Raw genomic sequence first — 21916 nt, 5'->3', positions numbered from 1 at the left:
TTGTATGTATGGAGGATCATTCTATACAGACGTGAGGTCTTAGTTTCAGTCTGAAGACAGACAGTGCAAACACAGGGTTATCCTGTGTACGAGGCCTGTCTCTATCTCCTGCCCATTTTCATCCCTTTCTGCCATAATACGACTATGCAGCTGAGGTGTTATCTAGCTGGTTCAGTCCACTGCATGGGAGTTGAAGTGATGCCCAGTCTCTCTTTGGAGATATCAACCCTCTGCCAGGCTTCTGTGGTAAGGCACACTAGATAAATCTTGGTGCCAGCTTACCTTGGGTGGTGGTGATATCTCTCTCACACTTGCTCCTCTATGGAGTGGCTAAGCTCCCAGGCCAAAAGGAGAGAGGGCTCAGGCTGGCTGTCCAGTTGGGACATGCTTTCACTGACTGCAAGGGAGAAAAGTAGCAGCCTGAAGTAGCATTAGTCCTTGTGACAGCCCTGCACGACCAGCACGGTTGCATCAAGCCAGCCTGGCTCCCAACCACCACCGGAGTTCAGTAGGTAAAACTGAGAGTTCTGAATTGTCCCAACCACTTGTTAGATAACAACCATATGCGTGGCTTCTTTTAGCCTTTTTCCTCTATCAGAATCCCGTCACTTCTGCCTTGGTTTAATTTTAACCTCTGTTTGGGTTCCTAGGTTACCTAGGTTACCTAGAATAGCATAAGCATGTTTGAACATAATGGGACAGACTCACTTGACCAAAGCAATGAAGAATCTATGGGTCCATGTGGAAGATTGTGACTTGAAATGGTAGAGGGATAAATGGCAAAGAACAAAAAGGAAAAGGAAAGAGGAAGGAAGCAAGCAAGCAAGCAAGATTAATGGGCTTGTGAAATAGAAAAAGGATGTAAAAATATGAATGAAGGTGCTCTGACCTTATGGAACCGAGTTGATGAATACATGCAGAGGAGCGAAGGTACAGGTTTAATTAAGAGTGAAAGGGCTAAAATGTATGTCAGGACACAATAATTAGTGTTATTTAGGTTATTGTGGTTACATATGTAAGTAGTAATCCATAGATTGGTGATAGTTTCCTTCTGTGCTCCAGTGAGTGGTGATGATGAACCAGGGATTTGCAGGTGATATGAGTAGATGGATGGGAATGAGATGAGAGAATACAAAAAGATGGTTGGGCCATTCAGAGACCCAAAAATGAACAAGAATGTTATCTGCTAAAAAGGTATATTCTGAATACATAATTAAAGCATAATTGTATGACTATGCCAGGGAATTTCATTAATATAAATCTAAAAGATGATTTGATTCTAATTATGAAAAATTAAGACAATTAGTGAAGGATACAGAAGAAATGGAAAATGGACATGACAGAAGAAGAATGAAAGTAGAACAATTGCGGGAAGAGAAAGTACAAGTTCTGTATGAAAAAGAGTAATTAATCTGCCAATGGAATGAACAATAGAATGAATGGAAAGAAAACCTGGAAACTGCTTGGACAGAATGAATGTGTGTGTGTGTACCACAGTGTCTCAGAAGGTTGTGGTGTTTTTTAAATAGAAAGTATGGAAAACCATGCTTAATGGAATGATGAAGTCAAAGATGCTATGATTGAGAAAAATGCATATGAAAGAATGCTGCAAAAATGAGGTTGATAGAAAAATATTGTTTAATGCTTGTTAAGAGAGAAAATGATAATCAAAAGAATATAGTCAGAAACAGTATGAAACCATTAAGATCAAAAGAGGCATAGAAAATGCAGAGTGATTTTGGAATGGATGAAAAGCTAAATAAGAAACCCCCAGTAAAATGAACTAAAAATAAAAGTGATGAAATTATTTGGTATAAAACTGAAATGAGGGAACGTTGGAAGGAGTATTTTAGAGATTTGCATGAGAATGATGATGATATATCAAAGAAGGGTATTGAAATAAATGCTGTAAATGGTTGTGTCCAAGAAACAACTGATGAAAAGGTATAAATTCTGGGAGATTGCTGAAAATTAGGTGTAGGTGGTATAACTGGAGGTGCTACAACTGAAAAATATTAAAATATGGATATGGTTTGCTTACTGGAGTGGCTGTAGAATGTATTACACGTGTGTGAAGATGGCATCTGTGTCTGATGATGGGAAGAATGCTGTTACTGTTCCCTAAACAAAAAGGGTATGCAGACCACTTTTTTTTGGCTGTTTATTAGGCAACTGAACAATGTATGAATGTGAGGAAGAAAACTTGCAATATTATGCTGTTTTCTATTTTTGAATTTGGGCAGTAAGATCCAAAGCCCCTTCTTTTCTGTTTTCTTGGAGCTCAGTGGAAAGGAGAAATTCTGAATAGAAGGCTAAAAATCTCCCCAATGTACAGTAGGGGATGTCAGGAAGTTCAATTAGGGGCTACCCTAATTGAGGGCAGCCTATCATAAATTTCTTATCGTGGAACCCTTAAAAGAAGGGAGTTGCCAGTGAGGTTTACTGGAGTATCCATGATAAAAGAGGTCTGCCCTCTCCCATTGGAAAATGACAAAAAATGTAACATTATTTATTTATTTCTCTGTCTCTCATTGCTGTAGCTTCTACAGCTACCTCTCTCTCTCGATTGTAAAGGTATATCTTGTATTTTTTGTGCTCTTCTCCCCTATTTTATTTCTCCCACTGGAGGACTTCTTCTTTTTCAGCCTAGAACTGTGATTTTTTTTCCCATAATGAAGATGTCACTGCCTAAGATTTCCAAAGGTTAGGGGCTAGGCCACAGGTTTACTATCCTTGATAGGTTCTGGAGTCTTCTCATGATTACCAGCAGCAGTGCAAATTTTAGAGAACCAATTTTGCTAATAGGTATTTATGAATTTATGATTTATTTAGAATTATATGGCCAAGATGCCTGATGAAACTCTCACCTGAGTTGATTTGTTTCCTGACCTATCTGCATTGGATTTTTAGGGTTTTTTTTGGGGGGGGTGTCAGCCAGGTAGAACAATTTGCATAAATCCTGGAAATGTTTTTGTGATTTGCCTGCACAATGTGATAATAAAGGTATAGTAAAACACAATGCTTCAGGAATCTTGTTCCAACTTGCTGGTCTCCTTAGTAGCTAACTGCATGGGTATCACAAGATACTAGTTGTGAGGACTTGTGTGTTTGTATCTAGCCTTTGAAATCATGCCAGTAGGAAAGGCCAAGCAGAATTTGGGGACCCTGTACGCCTGGGGACTCTTACACAAGTATTATCATTCTATCCCATATAACCGCCCAGAATTGCTTTTCAACGAGATGGGTGGTGACAATTTTTTTAAACACACACACACACACACACACACACACACACACAATCTCATCATTTGAAAAGGCAGAAAGCATTGACCCTGTGCTAGATTGGGATCATATTGCCTGATATAATATCCATAGTATCAGTAAACACATTCCTTTAAATAAAAGTCTAGTTTTATATATTCAATTATATATAATTGAATCTATAATTCAATTAATTATTTAATTAATGAATTTTAAATTTTCTGTTTATTTACTGATATTTTATTTTCCATCCACTATGTCCTTTTTCACTTTCTTTTTTCTTTTATGTAGTCATTTATTTTGTTCTTTAAACGTTTTAAAATAAATTAAAAAACTATTCAAAACAAAAACCACAGATTGTTGGTGAATTCAGGATGTTACCAAGCAACCAAGCATGCAAAAAATCTGGTTTAATTCAGAACTTAGGTACCTAATACATCATTGTTAGAGACTTCAAGGCTTATATTATTAACCTAAAGGGGAAAATTGATTTTGGGGTCAAGCTTAACCCAGAGTTGTTAGACCTCAACGTTTTCTTTGGGCACAATGCAGGTCAGAAGGAGTCAACATTGATGATTGGCCAGCAGAATGAAGTGACTTGATGGGACTGCTATTCAGACCTGACTTGAAACATATTAGCTAGGAGAACTCTTTGAGGGTGGAACCATTCTGAAGCCTATGGTACTTCTGGTAGGACTTTTCAGCCAGCAGTCTTGAATGACTTCTCTTCAAGAACCAAGATGTTTTCCATTCAGGTCCTGGCCTTCTGTTCTTGCTTGTTCAATCCTGGACTTCAGGATAAAGCTTCAACTACAGTTCTAACTAAGATGAGAGTATACAACTGCATTGTACTGATGGCACATTTGGAATTTAAGAGCATGTCATGAGCATTCTCACAGAATGTTGGCATAGAAGCTAACAGAATCTGGCAGACAGCACATCAGAGTGTTGATTTAGTTTTAATATAGCCAGTCCTTGAACACAAAGACTTCCTGTGGTCACCCAATAAAATATTTGACCTAGCTATAACATAAATCTTTCATCAAGCTTGGGTTGTCATTAGTTTTGAGGGTCCCCCCCCCGCTTTAACCCTTTCCCGTTTAATGTATTTTCAGTGCTCAGAGCCAGTTTGGAACCGAGTTAATGTAAATTGCAGAAATAAATAAATAAATAATGAATAACCAAGCAAACTGAGGGTGAGATGACTCTAGCCAACTGCAAGCTCTTAGAAAGAGGCTAAATCTTGGGAAATTGTCTTATTGCAAAGGGTCACCTTCAAAATTCCTTCCAGTCCTAATTAAAAAAGAAAAAAGAAAAGAAAAAAGAAAAGAAAGAGATGTACCTAAGCTGGCAGGAGATCTGGACTGATGATGATACTCAGGTGAGAGGAAGCATGAGGAAATGTGAGATAACACCAAGTTGATGTGGGGAGGAATTCACACGTCTCTACCTTTTATAAGAAATTGGCTATGCATTTATCACACAACTGTACCCAATAAGAAACCTGCCTTGTGATTTAATAGATGCAATTTGACTTTGCTGGCATTGGTGCTGTTTAATTAAGCTCACTGATGTTATTCTTCTCTTCCTGGCTCCAGCCTAAAAATCTCCATGGATTTGCCATCTTACCCTAAATTCACCAAGGACTTATATTAAAGAATGCAAGAAGATGCTTTATTCTAATGACTGGGATAACGACTGCATGGAATGCTTATGGGAGAAGAGAACTTCGGTCTGAATTCGCTTCAGTCTGCAAATGTTTGCCAGACATTTATTGCATGCCCTGACTGTAGACTTAATTTAGCAGAAACAAAAGAGATTTGCCATCAGGTGAACAAGAAAGAGCAAGATGAAAGAAGATGCTTCCAAAAGCTCTGATCAGGTGGACACTCCTCAGATTCCACCCAGGAAACATGTGAGCTGGCTCTGCAGTGTCGGACCTCAAGCCTGCTCACTTAGACTGCTTTAGGGTTTAGTGGATGTGATATGCAGACGGGATGATCGGAGCTTTCAGCTGAGCTATTGCTCAGGGGCAATACTGGGAGGGGGGAAACCGGGAGGTGTGTCTGTCTCTCTCTGTGCCTTTTGCCCCTGCTTAAGAGATTGCTCTATTCTCTTCCTAGAGCCTGTCTGATCACACGCTTGGCAAAGATCTCCGGAGCACGAGGACAGGTCAAAGGCAGTGAGTATCTTTTCCTCCTCTCTATCTTCATCTATTTGTTTGTCTGTCTGAGATGCTGTCCCTATTGAATTGTTTGTTCTCCCTATGTATTGGCCTTTGACGGGTTCTCCTGTCCTTCTCTTATTTTTTTTCAGTAGGAATCATTTTATTCGTCATGCTTCTTTTTGTCCAGAGTAATCTCCACTGAATATAATGTTGTAGGTGACTATAGGTTAACAACTTGGTCTTGTTAAATGCCATAATACCGGCAACCTCTCACTCCCCTCTTCATTCTTCTGCCTCAAAATCTGTACCTGGAATCCACTGCAAAGGATTCTCTCTGTACCTATTCTGTTTATTACAAAGAGAAAAGCAAATGCTTCTGTTGAGAAAAGGACAGGTCAGAGGGGTGGGATCACCCTGGCCATCTCCCATGCAAAGTTGAAGTGTCCTCTTCCGTTGTCCTTCTTGTTGTTTTATGAATGGTGATGGGATGAGCTAAATGGAGCACATGGAGATTTCATCCAGGTTTTAGCATATTCCTGCAGTACCTGAGAAATCAGAAATAGGTTAAAATCCTTCTAGAATCTGGGAGAAGCTGGAGGGGGGAGATAATACAAAACCTGGAGATCATTCACCTGTACAAATAGGGCATGCTTTAGCAGAGAAAGAGATGAATGGAAATTAATATGGATGGTATGAAGCATCAGAAGAGCTCCCCCCCCCCTCACTTTGTGAAATGAGACCAAATGACACCTCAGCAAAAGTTTGCAAGCTCATATTGCAGAGAGAAGAAGATGTTGTCTCTCTCCCCTCCCCCCACCACCTCCAAAACCAGCATGACGGGGAAGGTCAAATTCTTGGTCAGGCATTGGAGCACATATGGAGACAAGGCAGAGGAGTGAAGCCAGTTTTTCTCGCTGACAGTGGAATCCAGGAAGCAGCATTAGATGCTCCAAATGGAGAAGGTGGGGAGCTGAGATTGTGTTAATCTCAGGAAGGATTTCAAAGAGACTTCAGGAATTGCAGGGACTGATTTCAGCTAAAATATAGCATAAGCCAGAGAGTTGGGATGGGGATTTAAAGAAATGCATTTGCTAGCCTGTAATGCTCTGCTCCATTAGTTTAGATGGAAAAAGCTTCTGGGTGTACATGTGTGTATTTTAATGTAATCAGATTTTTAACAGCTGTTGGAATTAACCACTGAGAGCCCACTTTAGAATTTTGAATGCCTTGAAAACCATCTCATTACCTCTGTACTGCCCATCTTTTTTGTCTCCTTTGTTTTCCTCTTAAAGCAGCAAGGGAGGCAGATTGTGCAATCATTCTAGCAGAGAGATGCTAAAAATACAGAGTTACTGCATCCATTATAAATCGGATACAATTGACAAGACAATTTATTGTTCCATTCACAACAACTCATCAATAATAACTCTGTGCCATTTTAAAGCACTTCACATGTGTTCTATCAATAATCCTCAACAAGCTATCCCTTGAAGATAGGCCAGTAATAGATACCCATATTGCCAGTGCAATGTCTACAGGAAGCATAGCTTGTCTAAAGTTGCTGGTGGTTTTGAGCCCAAGGTGAGATTTAAGCCAGGGATTTCCTTTATCTTAATTTGTCTCTGTATCTCCCTTCTTTATTACTAGCCCTTAACTACAGATAAGGGACTGCAGTTGAGAGATACTGTTCATTTACCTTTAAAAAAACTGACTGCAGTGCTCTTCAATTTTTTCAGAGTCTCAGTCTTTCATTCCAGCCTGCAACATGAGCTCAATTCTTAATTTTTTTAAAGAAACAAACCAAAGACATTATTTCTGAGCACATGCCAAGGAAGACAAGAGTTCTGCACTTAGAATTGCATAAACATTTTGCACAGATATGACTTGATGCCAAAGATTATTCACTACTATAAAATATAAAAGGGCCTGCATATACATCTGGTTGATGATTCCACCTCATTCTACTTCTCTTTATCCTCTTAAGAAACAGCAAGTTGTTACCATGAGGCCTCTTGTATCAGGGGACCAGCTGTACCATTAGGCAGGGTGAGATGGCCATCTGAAGTAGTAAATCATGTCTGAGAGGCAGAGAGTGACATGGCAGGGTTGGAACATAGAATTGGGTGTGCTTTGCAGTTTACCCTGTGCTTGCTAAACTGTGGAGGATGCTAATATTAAAGTAAGATTCAGTTGCCAAATTGGTTGCATTTTGTACAAAGAACAGGAAGGAGGAGCTATCTCCCTTGCTTCAGGCCACAAAATATTTTGGGATGGCCCTACTGGATGAGAACTAATGGGAAGGATGGAGGTCAATAGTCAGGGCAAAACCAGTTGGTATTTAGCCCAGCCTCCCCCAGACTGGATGTGTGGAATTCTCTAGCCATCACTGTCATTGCAGAGAATGTGGGCGATTCATATCCATACACCAAATCACCCAGGTTGGGTCAGGATTATTTATTCTTCTCAATAGCATTCAGAAACAGCCTGCAACATGAGCTAGATTGCACTAGAAAAGGACCTTGAGGAGAGACTTGAAGGGGAAATTAAGCAGGTGTGGATAGAGGATTAAGCTCTTCCCACCTGTCTATTCAGCTCTGCAAATGCCCCACTGAAGCTCCTCCTTCCTCTGCAAGGGAAGGTTATTTCTACTTCAGGACTATCTGGAGACAAATGAGCTTCAAAACAATGAGGGTATTTGCAAGAGAGAGAATAATAAAGGGAAGTCTGAGGCCTCTATCTTTCCTTCTTTTGCCAGCACAGGGTTGGAAATCTGAATTTGCAAAGATAACACGTAATTGCACCTTCTGCCATTAGCTACTACTGCGACTCTCATCAGTTTACTTCCAGGTTATTCTTTCAGTAATTACATTTCCTTTACTCTTAATGCCCTTTGACAAATGTCTTTGTCAACGTTCCTACCCAATATATTGCTTTGTTGTCCTCCTGTTATCTTTATACATGCTGAGCTTTGTTCCTTGCTTAAAAAATCTACAGTGTATGTATATGTGAATATTGGAAGTAATTTAAGAGGTAGAAATGCTTTAAGGCCACATGCAGCTTCCCTCCTCCTTTCAGATCGGTTTCAATGCCAGCTTTTCCTTGGCATCTTTAGAGGACCCTCAGCCTTGACATAAAGGAACAACAGTTTGCCCTCCTTAAATCAATTTGACCCTTAGCTGGGACTTCCTCTTCTGTTCAATGACTTTGCTCTCTTGTGACCTATCTACTGGTCTCCTATAGCTTAAACTTGGTGGCAAAAGAAAAATGGTAAAAATAGCATTTTCTGCTGGGAGCAGTCCTGTGAACAACTACAATGAAATTCTGTAGTTGCTTCCAATGGAAAAGAATATTTACTAAGTTAAGAATTGTTAGCTTCCTTTACAATTTTGTTACTGGTTTTAAATCAATCATTGTCAACATTTTGTATCTTAAATTCCAGCAACCACTCAAAGACTTTGTGTCTCATTAAGATAAGAACACCCCATTAGCATGACTACAAAAATCTGTTGTTATATTTATCATTCACAATAAATTTTAAGACTTAATTCAAATTTTGATAACTTGTGTCCCACCTTGACTACTACTGAATTCTACCTGTGGAACGTATACCACTAGTTGAGGATCATTGTTTTAAATAATCAAAAGCAACATTAATCTTTCTTCCCTGGTGTTTTGAATTCTGGAAACTCTATTTAAGGCCATCCTTACAAGTCAATCCAAAAGAAGACAATATGGTAAAATTGCCATTGACACAGCTGTAACAGTTAAGAAAAAAACACCTATTTGAAATATTTTCATTTTCCTCAAGCATAATTACCCAATTTTCACTCGATAATTTGAAATTCCACATTTGTGGAATTTTACATGATGCTCCAAAGTTCAACTTCCAAAGGTCAACTCCCATGTTTTTCCCCCCACCTTCAACCCTGCTCCCTTGCAGGAAAAAAAAAGTAAAAGGATAACAGAAAACTGTCCTAGGCTGGGATAACAAAAGCAGGAGAATTGTACATTTTAGACTGCAGATGGAAGAATGGTTTCTGTAAATATAATAGAATATTAGCATATCAAGTAGACAGATTTGAGCTTGGATGTCTCTGTAATGTGGTGTTTCACTACACACAAAGAACTTTTCAAGTAGGACCAGCCCAACTCTCATTTGGTTTTGGAATGGAGCATCGTAGGTTCATTGGAACACTCTCTCCTCCCCCCCCCCCAGTTGTTCTTTGCCCTTTCCACGCCACACATTTTGATCTCCTGTTTCCTTGTCTTGGATATTATCACCATCCAAGATAAGGTTCCCCACATGCTTTACTGCATTTTTCTATGTATTATCATTGCCTCCTTCAGTTCCTTGCTCTGACCCCAAAGGAATTTAACCAGCATTGCAGTAATGCATGTCATATGCTTTAACTGAGTGATTGTGAGTTTTTCCCAGTATTTAACTACGAAGGTGGTGGGTAGAGAACTTTATATTGAAGGCATCAAATTCAGGGCAACCCAAGGTTTTGAATAAATCTGTACTAGGTACTTTTCCATAACAGGCACATAGCATTTTCTTCCTAACCTGCCAGCTTAAAAGATGGGCTTTAGGGGAACCTTGTCCTTTGGGGACCTATTTAGATTAGGGCATTATGCAGTTCTTTGTATAAAGGGTGTGCCCTGTTTGGGCCATTACTATACCAAAGTAGGACTAAGGAAACTCCAGTTCAAAACCTGATTCATTCACTCATTCAGGTTAGCCTATCTCACAGAGACCTTTAAGGAGAAATTGGGGGCTCATGAGCTTATTAAAGAAAAGGCAGGGTATGCATATAATCAATTAATTAATTGACACATTATCTGCTTTTTTGCTAAGTGAACAGATCACACTGTGGTGACAGCAGAATTAGAACTTACCTTGTATCTGTTTGGCTTGTAAATACAATATAATGTACTTGGGATAATTCTTCTGTTATTTGTTACTTGGTGTGCAATTACGCAAATGCTTGTATTAGTTTGAAGGATACTTTTTGCCAGCAAAAAAAGAACAGATTTGTCATCTACCTGCAGACAATACATGAGTAAGAGCTGGGTAGACTAAGGCTCCAGTTTTCATTGATGAAAATGGATTTTAAGTGATGCTGTTTTTTTTCTGTCTTTTGAAGCCATTTTGGCGACTTCAATGCTTAAATCATTTTATAAACTTTTCAGTATTACAAAAAAGAGGGCCCACCTGACAATATGCAAATATATTTCAATGTAAGTTAATTGTTGAATGAATATTATTGGATGGAAGGCCAGCTAAATCATTTTCAAATTGGATAACTACCCTAAAAATAAGCTTTCATGATGGGAGAAGAAATAGTTACCATTTTGAAATTTTAAAAAAGGGATCTGATTGTTCTGTACATTTATTTGGCTGCCAGCTACTAAAATCTTATTTGCCAGCTATTAAATACAGGTACAAGGCTGGAAAGAATGCTGAAGCTACTTCTATTGTTTTGAAGGAGCTAAATGCTATGGAGCAGGCTGTATGGCTCCAGCCAGATAATTAGTTTATTCAGCAACATTTAGATTTGCTCTAAAATTACATTAAAATATTCAATAAGTAGAAACTAGCCAAGAATGCTTATAACAGAAGGGAGATGTGGGCACAGTGAAATTATCTCAGAGACAGTGCCAAAGATTTCTGCAGAAGCTTCCCATATGGCATTGAGAAATGTCATTTTATATTTAACTGTGCAGTGATAAAAAGCTCTTGTAGGCTGTTTCAGAATGAAGTTAACAGAAAAAGATCCTTTGAGGCTGAGGAGAGAGTCAAGAGAAGGAGCTAAATTTCTGTATTGATCTGGGACTTTTCAGAGCTCATATGGTGTTGTGCTATAGTTTTCAAGATCTTCTGAGAGGATCGTTGAAAAATGTATGAGAGCTCCTCAACAAAAAATGCTAGTTTCCTAGAAAAGTAGCCTGTGTGACCTTCCCACCAGCACAGTGGGGAGGCATCCAGGACAGGGTCTGAAAAGCTATGCTCATCCATATATGACCGAACCATTATAGCTAACCAAACAACCTAGCTCACTTGGCCACTCTTTTTGTTGTCATAGTTTCCCTATCCCTCATACAGGATCTGAGCACTGGAAGGTTTTTTTTTCTATATATTTTTATCTCTGTCTTTGAGGGGAAGCAGATTTGAGGAAGCAAGTCTTGGGATGGCGGGGGGGGGGGGAGGTTTAAATCCCCTCTGGATTCCCCTGCATTGTGTTCCCTGTTCAAACAAACCTTACCCACTTGAGCACAAAAGAAGGGGCCAGCTGCACAGATTTATGCTTCTTTAACCGGTATATATTTTCACATTCAGTTTCATGGAGAGAAATGGAGATCACCCCCCACCCCCACCCCACCCCACCCCCAAATTTGCATTTGCTTACCAAGTTTGATTTAGCCAACTATGGTGAAGGCAAAGAGCTAGGGATTTTACGAGAGAAGTGGAACCAAGCCATATGGCCATTTCTCACTTTCCTCCTGTGCTTGAGCTGTTGCTGGGTTGCATTCATTAAAATAGGAAATCTATGACCCTGACTTTCAACCCCAATGAGAATGCAATAAACATTCACATCATACCCATCCAGCCATAAAACATGGTGGACATGGTTCTACTTTTTGTACTGAATGAAAGGGGAAAGGGGAAAGAAAACTCAAAACTTTTCTACGTTATCTTGCTATACAGGGTCACTTAGAGCTATTTCCCCCAGGTATTTCTAGTATTTCTCATACTAGAGCTGAGGGAGGTGGGGTTGAAAATGAAAAATTAATTTGGATTGCAGGCCTCTTTGAGCTCCATCTACCTCCAGGGTGATCTTCCAGATGTAAGAAAGCCATATTAAAGTCTTTGGAATGTAAAAGAACATGGATAGAATTTTAATTAGTTATAACTTACTTAAAATAGAGATATAAAGTAAGTCTCTGTGTTGTGGTCTTTTCTACTGAGCTATAGCATATTCTTTCAAGCATTTCTCTGCAGGTCTTAAGGATTATGGAGGGACATACATTCAGTCTGAAATTATTATGACCTTATTTTTAAATCATGATTTTTTAGTCATGATTACATAAACCTCTTGGCTTCCATAAGCTGTCTGCTTAGGATCCATTGTCCAGGATTACTAGCATTTTGCAGTCCTGAAACATAACTTCTGTTTTAGATTTAAAGATGCCACTTCCCCTCCCATGCTGGTGTTTAAAAACAAAAGTTTGAGTCCTCATGATATGGGTAGGACTTGTCTGGTCAGTAGAATTTTAGTAGCACCTGGCTAAGAAAAAGCCCTACATCTTTTTTTGAAGATCAGGGTATGCAGCAATTGCTTTTCCCGTATCCAGTTTTCTTTAATGCTTTGCATTCTTTACAGTGTGCAGTGCGAGGCACGCTTCCCTTCCCTCTCCTTCAGGGTTTCTCTTAAGAAAAACTCTATGGGAAGTAATAATATTGGTATTTTGTTTCCTGCATGCAACAGTAGAGAAAGGTTCATACACACATGTGCAATTCAGATACACACATGCATATTTATGATTTCCAAGTAGACTTGACTTCCCCTATTCCTCAAGTTATTTCTTAGAAAAAAGTGATAGAAGCTCAGAGGGGTCTTTTTAGGCCAAGAAGTCTGAGAGATAATCAGAGGTAGACCATCCCCAACAGATGATGCCTGGCTGCTGCGTGAAGAGCCTATACGTCATTTAATTGTCAAATCCTATTATCAAATACTCTTACTTTAAGAAGTGATCCTGTCATTTGCTGAAATGTATCTTCCTGTACTTAAGGTCCATGACATCTACTCTGAGAAGCAGCTAAGAACAAGCCCTTGCCCTTTTCTATGGGTCAGCTCAAGTATTAGAAAAGTGGGAAGAGTCCGTACAATAAGAAGGGACTTTCTACTCTCATCAGCACATAGAAATCCCTGTAATTCCCTTCTTTACAGTTGGTTCCCTTGTATCCTATCTCTTAACTGTTGAAGGCTTTGCAGTGCCTCTAAGGAGTGATACATCGGTTTCATAAACAGAATGAGAAGACACAGTCAAAGCCATATAATATAGTCAGCTTACTAAGCTGACTATATTATAGGTCTGGTTGGTGCCTGGGCTGGCTCTCCATATATTCCACCCTGAGTCTCAGGATGGAAGGTACCAAATATATCTTCCTACTTATAAGGCCATCTTCCTAAAATTGTTTTTAAGACATGTTTTTAGCCCAACCCTGCAATATTGTATCTCAATGAAATTGATTGGCAGTAAAATAAAGTAGGAGAGACAAAAGAGAATACTTTCTCTCAGTGACTAATGTATGGAATTTGTTGCCAGGAGACAAGAGGTGGTGCCTTTCAAAAGGGTTAGGTTAAGAAAGCTAGTAGTTAAGTGGAATTTCTGGTTGGTTGGTTGGTTTATTCATTAAAGTTATATATGCATATTTATTTCATTATCTCTTATTTTAACAATGCCACAGAGATTTAAAGTAGTTATAAAAATATACCATAAAAAGATCAAATAGAATATAAGTACTTAAAAAAAAAATAGAAATAGTATAAAAACAATAACTTAAAACACAAGAGACAAGTATTACAGATGAGGGCTTATGGCTTAAAGTGAAAGCCAACATAAACATGATTTTGTAAAGCACATGTGAAACGTATCAGCCTTGGAGCTTAAGGTATCATAGAGCAGAGGACTCTGAAGATCCTAAGTTTCTGTGAGATTGATGTAGGTGAAGATGCTTTTTCGGGTTTGTTTACCCCCTTGCAAGTAGGACTTTCTTGCCTTTTTTGTGGGGTTTTAGGAAGCATCTGGCTAGCCAGGAGAGAATACTGGGATAAATGGAACCAACGTCTGATGAAGCACAGACTCCTCTTGTATTCTTATGCACTAGTGTTAATTGCCACCCCTTCTCCTTCTCTCCCATTTGCTCCCCTATCGTGTATGACTGACTGCAGAAACAGAGGGATGAGGACTCGCCTGGGCTGCCTGTCTCACAAATCAGACTCATGCAGCGACTTCACAGCCATCCTTCCGGACAAACCAACCCGGGCTTTGAAGTAAGTGGGGGGGGGGGGGCAGGGTACTCTCCCTTTGTTCCCAGTGTTGGATCCCTTTTCTCTTTTTTTGTCAGTGACCTACTAACTGACCATTTTCAGAAGACATATAGAGTAGGATCGCTTAAGAAGATTAATCCTTAGTGATTGCATGAGCGAAGATAAAAACAAAATTTACAGATTTCCTTCTTTGACCACAGCAAGCATGACTTACTGTATACCGTTTTCAACAAGACAGTTGGGAAGGTGAAGGAATTTACCAAGAGACAAGGAGAAATGCAATAATTGGCAAGAAGGAGGTAGGGGAATAAAATGATGAGATGTGTGTAGTGATGCTATCATGCAAATACTACAGTTAAGTACTTGCATCAATAGGTGTTTCTAAGTTGTCATTTGCATAATGATGTCATAATGCATGTGTCATCATTGCCCCCCCCCAACCCCAAATATCCACAAAGGGTATGGTATGGAAATCCAGAGAAACAGTTTAATGGCAATTATAGGGGGACACACATGATGTGCCAAAGGAAATCCATCTTTAGGACCTCATTTAGGACTTTAGGATGTCATCATCATCATCATCACTGTAGTCACTCATATCTACCTCTGATATGATCTGGGAAGAGACTTAACCCTTTTTTACATGCTGTTTTAGTAATTAATGAAATTTAAAGATAGTACTTCTCTATGCAAGTGGGGTTGGGGGGAGGCTGTAAAGTACTTAGAGGATTCCTATAAGTTTTTACCCAAAGGAAATGCCCCTTTTGGGGGAAGAGTATTTAAACAGGTAATTGTTGGAGAAATAATTTCCCTAATTTTGAGGTCCTGAAATTATTTCCCTATCTCTATTATTTTTAAATAAAAGCTGGAAGAATTTAGCCGTAGATCATCTATAATATCACATCTATCAATGTCTTAGAACAAAGTAACAAATAGAGTAGATGAACATAGGAGGCTTTGGAGAACAGAATTTGGATTCATGATTGGTAAAATTCTAGCCTGAAATATCAATATTCTGTCTCTTTCTCCTTTGTCAATCTTTTGGAATTCAACAAGTTTCATCTCCTGTATAAGAGATAATGTCGAATAAAGATGGGCAATTTCATTGCTGCAGAATTATTTTTTCACAAGAACTTTAGGTGTCCAACCTAAACCCAAATAAAATAAAATAAAACAGAAGTAATGTATCGTTACTATTACAGTCTGAATGCTTCTAAGGCCATTTCCCCACTAACAATCTACAGCATTTTCTAGAGTCCTTCAACCATTGTTGTGCCAAAATAACAATAGTGAGGAGATTTACTTCAGGAATGACTGAAGTATCCTACAAAGACACTAAAAGTTAGAAGAAGAAGTTATTAACTGATCTCTAATGTTGTCCAAGTTACTTCAGTTACAGAATATAGACACATCAGATTTATAGAATTTTAATATATTGTTTTTTGGCACCTTTAGCCAACAATTGTAGCTCTTGACTTTCCCTTTTTTCCCACAGAAGACTCTCCACAGAAGAAGCTACTAGGTGGGCAGACTCTTTTGATGTCCTCCTGACTCATAAATGTGAGTAGAAAAAACCTTCTTTTGCAATGAATTATTTGCCTTTATGGTTAAAAATGTGCCTGTAGTTTATCAATTAACAAGTTACTTGTTAACAGTACATGCTGAGGGAGAGGGATTCCCCTCTCAGTACATGCTGAGGGAGAGGGATTCAGTTCTCTTAAAACCTGTGCTGGATTGGATACCATGGGGATTTTCTTTACATGGGTGAGTTTTAAATTGATTGTGACAAGTCTACTGTGTAAATTTATATCCAGGAGGAAATAAATGTGATTTTTCTTCAGTTTCAGTTGCTGTTATTATTCTCAAGTGACCAAATGTATTTTAGATATTCATTTTTAAAGCAGAGGTGGCCAATTTTCTTCCAGCTGTTCCAGCTGATAGGACTCCAACTCCTACCAGCCACAGCAATTGTTTTGCCCCAGTTTAGAGCCATTGCAGCTATAATACAGTGATAGAAATTCCAGGAATGAAAAGATAAGAGATAGGGCAACCATATTTATATATTATATGTGCATTTCCTCACCCCTAATTGTTATTGTTACATGAACGAGATAGGGGAAGGATGCAGAACACAGCTTCTGGAATTCTTTCCAACCCCTTAATTATAGCAAATGCTAGGGGTCACATGTTCAGAAAGATGAAGGAGGAAGAATGGAGATTAGAATTGAGGTGCTGGGGACCTTTTGAGTCACTGCCTCTCTCACTGGGGGACTTTTTTCTGGATTTCTTCTCTTTGCAACTCCCAACCTGATCTGGTGCATTTTGTTGGTGTCTCCACCAACATCACATTTAGTCCTGTTCTCTTACATTTTTGGAGAGTTATCCTGCTGATTCACAGCAGACAGATGAACAGGCAGTAATGTGAGTCCCTTTATATAATGTATTTCCAACATTCTGTGGGATTGGAAAGAATACATGCTCTAGTTAGCTTCCATGGAGGCCTCCCTTCATTTTATCCCCACCACAGCAACCCTATGAGACCGGTTGCACTGAGAGAAAGAATGATTGACCAATGTTATCCCGTGAGCTTCCATGGCTGAAGGTGAACTGGAACCTGGGTGTCCCCAGGCTAAATCAGCACTTTTGTCAATATATCAGGATGGTCCTCCCTCTTTTGCCACTCCCAGATCAGATTTCTCTTTCTTTGGCAGCTGAGCTGGCTGATTTTTGGCCAAGCTATTTTGGAAGAGGAGCCATTCCAAAGCCAGGAACAATGGAGTTGGCACAATTGGAACATGGGCCATTTCTGCACTGGAGGAAACTCCAGCCTCATCTCTCCTGCAGCAGCTCACTCTTTATTCTCAGTATTTTTGAATCAGCAAAAATGAAGAGATAATATGATTTCCAGCTGCATTTAAAGGATATGAGAGTGGAAGCAGTGGCATTGTAGAAATAGTGAAAATCTGGACCCAACCCATGATCTATACTGCAATATAGACGTCACCCTCTTTTTTGATAACACATGATAAATAAACCCTCTTAGGAGTTTTTAATCAACACTTCTTTTTCCTGAATGTAGTTGTCAAGGTTTGGGAAAGTTTACAGTATAATGGCATGTCTTGCAACAATTTTTACTGAAAATAACACTGGAGACCTAAAGAAGACAGATGCTATTTTTCAACAGAGTTCTAATTATTGGCTAGAGAAAACTGTTCCCTCACATCATGGGTCTTGTTCCCTCTTTATATTCCAGTCTTAATGATGAGCTTTGGGATTTTTCAAAGGTGTCTAATAAGTTAATTAAAATGAATGGAAATTGGGCATTCAGTTTTCTAAGGTAGGCTGCCGATTTCCGCCCACGCCATTGTTTAGTACAAAAAGCTACTTATTTCAGTTGGTACACAATATAATTTACATTCAGCAAGAAAAACCTACAATCTTCAATTTTCATATAATTTTGTTTGAATCTCTGAAGCCATATAATCAACTTGCTTCCCGTCATTTATAACCAATATATTATCCCAGTGGTAGTCATAAAAATATTATTCTGGTACACTCACATATTTCTGTAGATACCAAGATTTCTGCTGATACTAAATATACACATGGCTGTAATTTGTTTGAACCTGCCACACATTTTAGCTAACTGTAGTGATATTGTTAACTTTTTCCTTTTAAAGAAATACTTGACTCTGCCCTTGCTTAATGTTGAGAGCCAGTTTGGTTTAGGAGTTAAGGCACCAGGTTAGAATCCTGGAGATCTTGTGTTCTAGTCCTGCCTTGGGCACAAAGCCAGCGGGGTGACCTTGGGCCAGTCACTGTCTGTCAGCCCTAGGAAGCAGGCAATGGCAAAACACTTTGAAAATCTTGCCAAGAAAACTGCAGGGACTTGTCTAGGGAGTCACCAGGAGTCAACATTGACTCGAAGGATATATATGTGTGTGTGTGTGTGTGTGTTACTAATCAGCTGTTTTTTATTTTTATTGCTGCTTTAAGCTTGTTGAAAATTGTGTTAATGATTGATTATAGTTTTTATGCTTTTTAGATCTTATAAATTGCTTTGACTAATTTTGTGGGGCAGGGGAGTAATGGTATGGCAATGATTTAAATAATAAATGATAGATAAATATACTTTGTCAGTACACATAAGTGATCAGGTTGTGTGTTTAAAACATGACAATTTTACTAAACCATATAGTCCTACAAAGTATAGCAAATTAGCCAGAAAAAACTTGGAAGCGACTCAGACAGACACCTCCCTAATTCACAGAAGTATAAGAAGGAAGAGGAGGTGCAGCATAATTGGACATGCAATATTTGGTTATTATAGCCATTGTCAATAAAGTAATTTTAGCGAACCTGTGGAGTTGATTTCATGGTCTGGTCTACCTAGTGGGGCTGACATCAATCTTGCAAGTCTCATTGTGCTGCACCTCCCCCTCCTTCTCATACTTTTGTGAATTAGGGAGGTGTTTGTCTGAGCTGCTTCCAAATGTTATCTGGACATTTTGGACTTAAAAAATGCTTTAGCACCTTTTGCCTACGCAACAGCTTTTGCATATCTCTGTCAGGGTCATCCTCCTTACTCTCTACAAGAACACGCTGAATTAATCCCATCTAGTTGTAACTGAGGCATGTGTTGTTATATTGAGATCTGTAACTAAGGCATCTGTCATTATAAACTGAGTTTATTGGGGATAAAGGCAGCTGGATTACCAGTCTAACTTGTGCTGGATGCAACTGCCATCTAAATGCACACTTGTAAAGTGAGTTCAGAAGTATCCTCAGATGCACACCTGATTCCAACAGGTTAAAGAATTTCAAAGATTGCAGTTCTCCTGTGCAGGAGTACCAATAATTTCTTTGGATCAAGTCCTAGTTTATTCAGAACATCAGCTTTTATGTAGATGGAAAATGGAGGAGGAGAGTTGGCCAGAAGGAATGCTCAACCCAGAAGTACTGTTTTCATTTTTGAAAAGAGGGGCATTACTGCAGAAGTGGAGGAAGACTTGTCAGATTTAAAGGATTTCATGTGATCAGACTGGGAGAGCTCACTTCCTAAGACTTCCGTGAACCTCTGTTTGAGCTGATAATAACAGAATTAGAGAACCAATCTTCTGATTCAGTTTATAGTCAGCTTCTTATTATTGACTCCCTCCTTTATTTCACCTGAGTGTTCTCACAAGGGATTGAACTGTTGGGAAGCAATCAGCCTTAGAAAATTTCAAAACATAAACTATCCATCAAACATTAAAAAAAAAAAAAGGCATGGAGGGAGTTACTACCTATCACTGGCGATATCAAAGCAGTAAATGCCTGTGAAAGTATCACAGTTATGGCACAAAATGAAAATTGTATTGCAGCAAACATCTCCAAGATTTTTGAGATGTACCTCTGAAAACGGAAATGACTGTGCAGATCATCTGATCTAACCCCTCGCCCAAGTAATCCACTCTTACAGCAACCCCAACAGATGACAAGCCTTTGTTTAAACAGTTCCAGCAAAAGAAAATTCATTATTCCCCAATGCAGTCTGTTCCACTGTTGAACAACTGTTTCCATTAAGAAATGTTTCCTGATGTCCAACTGAAATTTATTTATTTACCCTTTAAACCCATTTTCTTTTTTCTTTTTGGTTCTGTCTTCTGAAACAACTCTGAACAATTTTGCCCCACCTTCCACGTGATAGACCTTCAGGTATTTTGGAGATAGCTATTATACCTCTCCACCATCTTCTTTCCTCCAGGCTACACATACTCAACTCCAACAGTTCTTCATAAGTTTTTTTTTCTTTCAGCCCCCTTATCTTCTTGGTTGTCCTCCTCTGGTCATGTTTATCAATGTCCTCCCTAAAATGTGGTGTCCAGGACACAATATTCTAAATGTGGTCTGATCAACATAGAACAGAAAGCAACAGTGATTTCTCTTGATCCTAACATGATACTTCTGTTGATGAGGCTTAGGATTGCCTTTAGGATTTTTTGCAGCTGCATCACCATGTTGGCTTATGTTCAGCTTGTGATGTACCAAGACATTCAGATCTTTTTCACATGTGTTGTGACCCAATATGGTTCCCCCCATCCTATACATCTGTCTTTGATTTTTCCTACCCAAATGAAGGACACTGCATTTGTCCCTATTGGAATTCATCTTACTGCTTTTTGCCCAGGGATTTAGCTTGTCAAGATCTCCCTGAATCTTGTCACTTTCCTCTCTGTTTGCTATCGCCTTCACTACTTTGGGGTCATTTGTGAGCTTGATAACCATATCCTCATTCAAGTCATTTATAAATATTTTGTTAAAAAACACAGACCTGTCATATACCACTCCATACTTCCTTCCATTTGCTGAGGTACAGTATATTCACTGGGTATGACTGTGCAACCAGTTCTGTATCCATCAAATGGTACCATAATCAAGCCCGTATTTTGTTATCTTTGGCAGTAGAGTCTTATGGGACATTTTATTCAATATCTCGCTGAGGCCAAGGTACACTATGTCCACCACATTCCCATGGTCAATTAAATTGGTCATTTTATCAAAAAGGAAAATTGGGATGATTTGGGATGACTTATTCTTCATAAAACCAGGCTGCCTCCTGCCAAGCAGTGCATTCTTTTCTAAATACTCACAAAACGACTGCTTAATAATTTGTTCCAAATCATTGCCAGGTATCAGTGCCAATATGACTAGACTGTAGTTACTTGGGTCCTCATTTTTCCCTTTTGGGAAGATAGGAACAAAATTGATTGATTGATTGATTGATTGATTGATTTTAAAGGCCACCCAATTTCAGATGATTCTGGGCAGCTTACATTAAAAAAGTAAGAACAATTTTTTTAAAAAGGCAGGTCATAAGTGCCCAGAAGACACACTCTAAATAACAATAAAACAATCTAGAGGGGCTCATCCACTACTCTGCTCCAAGGCCTGGGAGAATAGCCAAGTTTTCAGTTTGCTTCTCTCCAGTCCTCTGAGAGTATATCTGTCCTCCATGTTTTCTCAAAGATCACAGATGACATCTGCAAGCTCCTTGAAGACTCTTGTATGTAATTTTGTCTGGTCCTGAGGTCTTAAACACATTCATGATAGCCAAGTGCTCCCAAACCATCTCTTTACTTACCTTGGATGTTTCTCCCTCCTTTTGTCAATTGCTTTGCTTAAGTCCCCTTGAACATGTCATTTGGGGAGAAGACTGAAGCAAAGTAAGGGGTGAGGAGCTGTCAGGCCCAGCCCAAGAACAACGATGAAACAGTCCAGTCGAGTATAGTTCCTTTATTTACTTACACCTTATAGACAGAATCTTGACCAACTAAATCTATACTATAGCAACTAGTGGATGTACCCTGGGAGATTCTGGGGAGTGGCTGCAGGCTGTGTCGTCTTTTGCCTCCTTTCCCCTCCTGGAATGCACCCCTTCCTTCCTGATAGCCTT

The 21916-nt window shown here is 39.1% G+C and overlaps 1 protein-coding gene across 4 annotated transcripts in view; it reads left to right on the top strand.

Moving 5' to 3' along the window:
• The first annotated feature begins 358 nt into the window (after positions 1–358).
• RGS8 (regulator of G protein signaling 8) overlaps positions 359–21916 on the top strand; it is a 38956-nt gene continuing 17398 nt past the window's right edge. The window contains exons 1-4 of one of the 4 annotated variants that reach the window (XM_088153984.1): positions 359–508; positions 5385–5443; positions 14383–14484; positions 15977–16041. In XM_088153984.1, coding sequence (XP_088010110.1) covers positions 14393–14484; positions 15977–16041 — 157 coding nt within the window. In that variant the 5' untranslated portion in view covers positions 359–508; positions 5385–5443; positions 14383–14392. Of the gene's footprint in view, positions 513–4526; positions 5177–5384; positions 5444–14320; positions 14485–15976; positions 16042–21916 lie in introns of those variants that run through there. The other 3 variants (XM_088153983.1, XM_025168965.2, XM_088153982.1) reach the window with 3 other exon arrangements.

This window comes from Python bivittatus, unplaced genomic scaffold, assembly GCF_059951505.1.
Source record: "Python bivittatus isolate LINGU-HERP-01145 unplaced genomic scaffold, Pbiv_v1 ctg000700_np1212, whole genome shotgun sequence".
Lineage (NCBI taxonomy): Eukaryota > Metazoa > Chordata > Lepidosauria > Squamata > Pythonidae > Python > Python bivittatus.
This window is presented reverse-complemented; position numbering and strand designations above follow the sequence as displayed.